This window comes from Mus caroli, chromosome 7 (genome assembly GCF_900094665.2).
Source record: "Mus caroli chromosome 7, CAROLI_EIJ_v1.1, whole genome shotgun sequence".
NCBI classification, from domain to species: Eukaryota; Metazoa; Chordata; class Mammalia; order Rodentia; family Muridae; genus Mus; species Mus caroli.
This window is the reverse complement of record NC_034576.1, coordinates 27,296,440-27,304,574: the sequence shown is the minus strand read 5'-3', so window position 1 is coordinate 27,304,574 and position 8,135 is coordinate 27,296,440. Positions and strand designations below refer to the sequence as shown.

The window sequence follows — 8,135 nt, the reverse complement described above, 5'->3', positions numbered from 1 at the left end:
AAGAGGTGGGAGTGGGTGGGTGGGGGAGTGGGTGTGGGAGGGTGTGGGGGACTTTTGGGATAGCATTGGAAATGTAAATGAAATAAATACCCAGTAATAAAAAAAGTAAATAAAAAAAGAAAATCTCCATCTTAATGCGGTTGTAGTGGAAGCGCACACCGATGGCGTGGGAATTTGATTTTGAGAGGGGATGTGTGTGCTTCTGTGGGTGGAAACTAGTGCTTCCCAGGTGTGGTGCACACACTTTCAACCCCAGCAGTCAGGAAGCAGAGAGGCGAGGCGGATCTATGCAAGGGGCAGGCCACGGAGCCTGCACAGTGAGTTCCAGGCCAGCCAGAGTTGCACAGTAAGACTCTGACGGAGATAAAAATTAAACCAGAAACTAGGACTTTGTAGGTTCCAGGCGAGCGCTCTGCCAGTGACTGCATACCCGGTCCCTCATTTGCCGTCTAAGCAGAAACCACAGCACTCAGCTACCTTCCCATCTTCTCTCTGCTTTGCCTTTCCCAGGCTGGCTGTGCTTACCACACAGCCTCCTCTGTAGCTTGGATTTAGGCCTATCCCATGTGGCCCAGCTACAAGTTTTAATACATATAAATTTATCCAGAAATTAAGCAAAACAAAATTACTTAAACATTGCACTCTAGTTAACAATATATATATACGTTGAAGTCATTTTGGTGACATGTTCTGGTGACTGGAATCGACTTTCAAGTACATTAAAAAAAAAGAGAAACTGCCAGTCTAACAGGAATGTACAGATGGGTATCTCTGGTAAAGGAAGAGTTAATTACAGGGTTTAGAATCTGTGCAGGGGTTGGCATCCTAGTGGCCATTGTCTGGGTTACATACCCTTGACTCCAACATCTGAAATCTGAAATAAATGAACGAATCAGACACTTGGTGAGCACTAAGAAGATGCTACACATGGGTTCATTCCCTGATACCAGGAAGATGAATAAGCTTCAAAAATGTGTGCGCTGGACACAGTGTATAAAATTATCTTTAGGCTCTGGGTTAGGACTGTATGAAAACTGAATAAATCTTGCGTTCAGACTTGAGTCCCTTCACAGTATGTATATGCAAATTTTCCAAAAGTTTTAAAAGTTCAAGACCTGAAGCATTTCTGGTCTCAGCATCTCAGAGAAGGGACTCTCAAGCTAAACGGTGACTTCAGCTTGTTTGGAGGCTTTGTCCTAATTCCGCAGTGATGTGGCACGGAAGGGAGAGAGCTGACGCTTGCCCTGACTACAGAGCAGTATATCCACCAGACTCAACCCAGAGGCTCTGAAGCCACGGGCTGAGCCGGTTCACAGTACAGTGCCATCTCAAAGAGATCCTGTAAGTGCAGAACATGGCCTGTATTGAGGAACGGATCTGGCACAGCACATGATCACTAACTGATTATGTCACATCACAGATCCCCTATTTTCGGACAGTTAGAACATCTCTCTCTCTCTCTCTCTCTTTGTCACTTTCTTTTTTTTTTTTTGTCACTTTCTTTTTAAAAATTCCTTTTTGCTTTTCCAAATAGCATCAGATATTTTTTTTTCTCTCTAACCACATTCTTAACATTCCTGAAGTGGCATTTGTGAGGGAAAGGTTTTAAAGATCTGCTACTGGCTTTCAGATCTCACCAGTTCCCTACCACCCCACCTATAACAAAGGCCTTGAGTTTGGGGCTCTAACACCAGGGATTTGGCTCTCATTTTTCAACTGCTCATGGGTGTTAAACTTTGAACACTTACCCGAACGAAGCCAATTTCCCCACGAACCAGCGACACAGAATGGCTGTAGGCATAGACGGTGACCAAGCCCACATAGGAGACTTGGCGGCTGCCCCGATGTTCATTTTTGGCTTCCACGCTGAAGGCTGGCAGGGTCTCATCTGATCCACACAGTTCAGCCATGGTGTAGGAACAGGTGCCCATCATGTCATAGCGACGGCCATCGAAGGTGGTATAGTGGGGATCACCCTGGGCACGGCAGACAGCTGTGGACTCTGCCACACACCTGGCCTTCCCACTCACCATCTGGCAGCGCTGCCCAGATGCACAGTGAATGCCTTGGCAGGATGCCTCTGCTGGGGTGAGCAGAGCTGGGGAGGGAAGAGAGTTGGAGTTAGAAATGTGCCTGAGGTCAGACACCTGGGGCCTCCTACAGTGTGGACGATGCCTGTTGGCTCACGACCACCCCTTGTACAGGCATGGAAACTGAGGTTTGCAGGCTCATGGAGAGAGCTCCTCTCCCAGGGTTTCTGATTCCACAGTTCAACACAGCTTGGTCCAGAGCAATGTCAAGTAGTGAAGAAGGACCAGGAGCAACTGATGAAACATTCAACTGTATAGTTTGATATCCCACCAGGCTAGAAGTTGCCAGAGGATAGGAAATGAAAGATGGAGTCTTTAGCAAAATGGAGACAACTGTTGTAGAGGTGTTGTTCTACCTTAGTAGAAGTCCTAGCTCAAGCGCCCACCACTGGGCCATTGGAGAGATTATGTTCAGTGCTCTGGCTACGGTGTCCTGTGATATGGGTCTGGCAATCAGTTTCTCCACAGACATTTGAGGGAGACATTGGCATATTTTAACAAGTTAAGTCATAGGCTGTTTGTAACTGAGCCTATATAATTAATATGGTTACTAATATAAACCCTTGTCCTATTCCAATATTCAAATACAAACATCCCTTGAAGTGGGCTGCCCTCTTTTGACAACCCCTGGGTCTTGATTCCCAGTTTGAAGAAGACCATCTGGGAAGAAACAGCCCTTCCAGTTGGCCTCCAGTCCTCAAGAACTCTCGTTCTGACCCTGACCTCTCTCCCCACAACAGCCCACCCTGCACCTCCTGATCTCTTGCCACAAGCTAATCTAGGTGTTAGCTTGATAGAAACTGAAGCCTGGAGAGGTGGAGTGACAGGCTGAAGGCCACCCAGGCACAGCTGGAGTTAACCCCAGGCCCTGTGGCTCTGGCTCTGTGTCCTCACAACACCTGAGCTGCCTGGTGGCAACTTCTGAATGGGCTGAGCCTGAGGTTGCACACAGGGTCCAGGCTCTGTTCCCTAACTATGTGAAAGCATGTGAAGCGCCCAGGGAGGCTGGAACACAGAGATGCCCCATCCTGGGATCCTCCCTGTTACTCTCTCTGGATCTCCTGACCTTGTGCATCAGCAGTCTCACCCGAGGCGTGCAGAGTTGCTGTCGGCAGCAAGTACAACTGTATTAGTTCTTAAAGTATCAAAACATTGACCAACCCCTCCATCCTGGCTCCCTGCGTCTCCCCAAGACAACCTCACCACAAACCAATAGAGTGCACAGTACAGATTCCTGCTTTAGAATTAGTTTCTGTAGGGGGAGGGAAAGGGCTAAGAATTAAGGAATTAAGGATGGGTGCCATGGAGGACAGAGTGAGATAGGAAGTTAACTAAGTTAACTAAGTCAAAGGCCAGAGAGGAGAGGTAGGAAAGGCATGGCCAGAGGCCAAGGCCAGGGATCATTTCCTATCTCTCACTCTGGCCACCAGCAGCTTTTGTCCCATACCCCACAGCCTGGGCCAGCCGCAGGTGAGCAGCCCAAAGCTGGTAGGGGTCTTGGCTGTGTGCATATTGTCAGTAGTGCCAAGGTTCACTTATGCAGAGAACTCCCTGCCTTGCACAGCTGCTCATGTGAGTTCGACCCCCAATGCCTGCCCATCTATGGTTAGCTCACTGGTAGCCTTTGTATGTATAACCAGCAGGGCCACACCCTCAGTGCCTGGCATACTTATGATCACACAGGCCGGGTGGTAGGATGCTTTATCTAGGATCAGGACTAGATAAGGCTCACCAGTCACTTGATCCTCTATGGCCCCTGTGCCAAACGGCACAACCTGATGCCCACATCTGCAGACAGGTAGAATGGCCCGGTTGGCCATTCACCCTGGAAATGACCCTCAACCATGTTACCCTGGAGACCCTGGGAACCAATGATACCCCCATGGTTGGCTCTGTGGCTGGGTGGCTACAATGTAGGCCAGATCATAGTGGGGCTGGGAGGCTAGAGTGGGGACTACATAGTGTGTTCCCCAAGCAGATGTGGGTAGCGTTTGCTTCACCACACGGCTACAATTTGTGTGCTTGTAGGCACAACTGTGACCAACAAAGACAGCCACTGGGCTGCTGGCTGTTACCCTTGATCCAGAAAGATCTGCTGTGCTCTGTACCTGAACTGCTTCAGAAGGCGGCAGCGTCACACTTATGACACCACCAGCTGGATGGACAGTGTCCTGGAATGTCACTGCTGCCTTCAAGCCCATAGTCACTGAGGCACCTGCTCTGCCAGCCACCACAGCAAACTCCTTTGCATATTGGTCAGAGATGCTGGGAATATGAGCACAAAGTACTCTGTGCCCAGGGCTCCCACAGGCTAGAGCAATGTTAGCTCTGCTGTGCCGCGCTTAGCCCGCACAGAGATAGGATGGTGCACTCTGACCCACTACTGCATGCTGGGAAGTGCCACTGCAGTCGTCTCTGCTTTGGCACTGATGTTGACCATGACTGACTCCCCTGTGACCTTCTGTGAGGTGTCATTGACCTGGCTGAGGATAGAGACACAGCAGTGCTCTCTGACAGACTGAAGATGAAGAGACAGAGACCGCGGTTCTCGGGCGGGGAATTCTGCAGGAAGGCCATGAGGGATTCTTCCCCACCAGTATTCCTGGGGTCCTCTGTGGCCTCCCAAGTCAACCCTGAAGAAAACAGAGTTGTGGGTCCAGCTACCTAGTTCCTCCCCGTTACAAACCCAGCCCCCGGGTCTTCCTGAGCACCTGCTGAAGCAATTCTCCCTATGTTTCCATGTCCTTCCTAACGGATGCAGCATCCACCTGCGAGCCTTCCTGGCTTTGGCTGCCCCAAAGCCTGAGCACCTTGCACAGGGCTCTTGAACTCAGACACTGCAGGGTCAGACGAGGGGTAGAAAGGTGTGCAATAGTCTTGGAGACAAACCTGGACACTGGAGAACCACACTCCACCTGAAACAGCTTTTGCTGGTTGTTACTATGAAAGACTGAAGCCTTTTTTTTTTAATGGCACACCTTCACATTTTTCAAGGAAGTCTGTGAGGCTAGCTGAAGTTCTGAATGAAAGCTTCATCCAGTCTGTGTGGATTCTGTCTTAATATGACTTGGTGGTTTATGTGAAGGATACGAAGGGGAGAAGACCGTAGAAGTGTGGACACAATGTCTGTGAAAGCTAGAGTAGAGCTAGTGGGCTTTTCAACATGGGTGTGTGCATGTGTGTATATGTGTGTGAGAAAAAATAAAGACAGAGATGGAGAGAGAGAGAGAGAGAGAGAGAGAGAGAGAGAGAGAGAGAGAGAGAGAGAGATGTAAATGAATACTAACACACTTTGTTCAGTACCTAAGGCTTTTTCCAATTTCTGCTAGCCTCTGTCTCATTTAAGTTAGCAGGGTTGCAGGGGGAGGGAACAGTGAAGGGAGGTGGTTTGTAGAGGGGACTAAAAATTGAGGGTGCTGACCCAGGCAAGCAGGAGAAGCTTCCCAGACATAAATGGGGGGCTTGGTTTGACTTACCCCACAGGAGGGTTGCTCCGGCCCACAGGGCCCACCAGTTCCACGGGGATCCCATGTCTGCAGTAAAGAGAGAGGGAGATCAAAAGATGCTGTCCTGTTAGAGATCATTCCAGAAGGCATAGAGGGGTTAGCAGGGGGCAATCTCAGGACAAGAGCCCCCTGGATGTAAGGAAGGCTCAAGTGGGAAGGGAAGTTGACTAGATAGGACTGGATGGGCTTGGGGTGGGGGTGAGGCTGGCCATGAGGTAAGGGGGTGAGGTTCAAGGACAATGCATGGCATAGTGGATATCCAGGGGTCTAAGAGTAGAGGTAGAAGAGTCAGTCTAGGGCCTGGATGCAGAATAGGGTGTTAGTTTTCCCTCTTCTGCAGGGAACCCCAGCCCTTCTCACCTGCGGGTCCCCGAGCTGCAGGACCAGATTGCAAGCTAGGTTATATAGCGGAGATTCCTGACTCCTCTGGCCACACCCCGGGTCACCTGACGCGCACACGGTGCCAACTTCCTGGAGGAGGATGCCGATCTCAGACCAGGTGGAAGAATGGGGAGCCCTGAAGATCTGCCAAGGGTGGAGAATGAGTCTTCAGCTTGTGTCCTGAGATGGGTGTGAGAGCAGCTGGTGGCTACACCCTGGCAGCTTCTGGATCAATTCAATCATGGAAGGGCGTCGTCCTTATAGAGACAGCTGGGGAGCAGAATGCTGAGATCTTGGATCCCTAGACATGGGTAGGGTAGTGGGCAGGGTTTGAACTTGAGATGGGAGGTGGCGACTGGTCATGTTTGCTGGCTCACTGGCCAGATTCATTTCTCTGACTCCTGCCAGGAACAACAGTAAAGGACCCATATCCGGGTCCTACTTCCTTGCAGTCCCAAGCTGAGTCCTGGTTCCAGGCCATCCCACATCTTTCCAGTCACCCGTGGAGAAGAGGTGTCTGGGGGTGACCCGGGGTCTGAGGCCTCGGCCCAGGCCGGTGACACGGATCATAACAGTCTTACCCCAAGTTCATCACAGTCTCCTGGGTTTCTCTCCTGGGAAATGGAAACATGAAAACCTGGCTTTGCTGGGCTTCTGGGTGTTCTGAATACTCTTGCTCCTTGTGGTGGGGCAGGGGTGGGTGGGGGTTCTGGGGCTCAGGGTGTGTGTAATGAAGGCTAGAGAGTTCTGTTTCCTGATTCCATAAGATCATGGAGGTTTCACTTCCTGGAGAACTGTTTGGTTTGGGATTTTTTTTTCTTTTTGTGGTTTCATTATCTTCTCTCCTTTTTTACCTCTTTCCTTCTTTCCTTCTTTCCTTCTTTCCTTCCTTCCTTCCTTCCTTCCTTCCTTCCTTCCTTCCTTCCTTCCTTCCTTCCTCCCCTCTCTCTTTCTTTCCTTCCTTTCTTCCTCTTTCTTTCTTTCTTTCTTTCTTTCTTTCTTTCTTTCTTTCTTTCTTTCTTTCTTTTCCTTTATACCCTTAGAAGGGACTGGCTGGACAGGTTTGGAGTGACCCTGTTCCTCTCCAGTACCCTGCAATTAGTCTGAACTGAGGCATGGGGACCAGGTGGCCTAGTAGTCTGGGCTGGAGTCAGCATGTCTCATAGGACTGGCCTGGCCCCTGCCATACTCTGCTAATCCCTACTTTGGGGACTATTGTTTGCTGAGGAGTCTCCTCAGAAACAGCAGCTGCAAAGCCTGGTGTCCTCTGTCAATACCCCCCTCCCAGTCCTCCTCCTTATCACTGAGGCTTAGACTTCTGTGCAGCCAGAGTGGGTGGGGGACTCTTCTCTCCATAGGGCTGTGACTTTCTCAGAGGGAAAGATAAAGCTTTGGTACTGATAGGGTCCTCAAGGCAACCAGGAAAGTGCGGTGAATAAACAGAAGGCTGGGTGGGAGCCAGAGAGAACAAGAAACCCAGTGGAGTGTGGGTGACCTGTGGACAGCTGGGAGAGAACCCTGAAAAAGACCCTGAGGGAAAGATGGACAGGGAGGGATGAGACCAGGGTTCCCAATGAAGAATGTGAGTGCAAGCTAAGATGTCAAACCCCTCTATGTAGGTACATCTCTCTCTTGAGACACTCAGAGGCATGAGGTGTGTGAAGGAAAACAGTAGGGTGAGTTTTCAGAAATAATTCTGGCCCTCTTTCCGTGCACTCCTCTGAGCCTTGATGCCTTCCCTGCCTGAAACCAAAGAGAAGCCTATCCCTGTGATCATGGCTCTCTGCAGATGGAGACCTCAGGAATAGGGAGGGGGAACAAGTTTTACAAATACTTTAACTTTATAACCCTCTGGGACCTTGTCTGTTACTCCTTTCCAGGTTCTGTGTGTGTGTGTGTGTGTGTGTGTGTGTGTGTGTGTGTGTGTGTGTGTGTGTGGTGTGTCTGTGTGTGTGTTATGATACACTTGTGTGCCCTACCCCAGATATTTTACATTCTCAGGAATTTCACTAATAACCCCGGAAATGACCTATGGGGACACTTCCTTATGGTCAAAAAACCATTTATCCTGCCAACGGCTGCTTTCTTGTGAGCCTAAGCAAAGGGTGTTTACATTTCTACTTTTGGGCCTCTCCCTATATAAGGCAGGCCATTCCAG

General features: G+C 49.9%; 1 protein-coding gene across 1 annotated transcript in view; it reads right to left on the bottom strand.

Moving 5' to 3' along the window:
- The window catches only part of Fcgbp (Fc fragment of IgG binding protein), an 81,333-nt gene extending 75,712 nt beyond the window's left edge, over positions 1 to 5,621 (bottom strand). Inside the window, 8 exon segments of the mRNA XM_021166163.1 lie at positions 1,749 to 2,098; positions 3,509 to 3,553; positions 3,556 to 3,870; positions 3,873 to 3,979; positions 3,981 to 4,362; positions 4,365 to 4,589; positions 4,592 to 4,723; positions 5,567 to 5,621. Of these exon segments, the coding sequence (XP_021021822.1) occupies positions 1,749 to 2,098; positions 3,509 to 3,553; positions 3,556 to 3,870; positions 3,873 to 3,979; positions 3,981 to 4,362; positions 4,365 to 4,589; positions 4,592 to 4,723; positions 5,567 to 5,621 (1,611 nt within the window).
- Between the last annotated feature and the right edge of the window lie 2,514 nt (positions 5,622 to 8,135).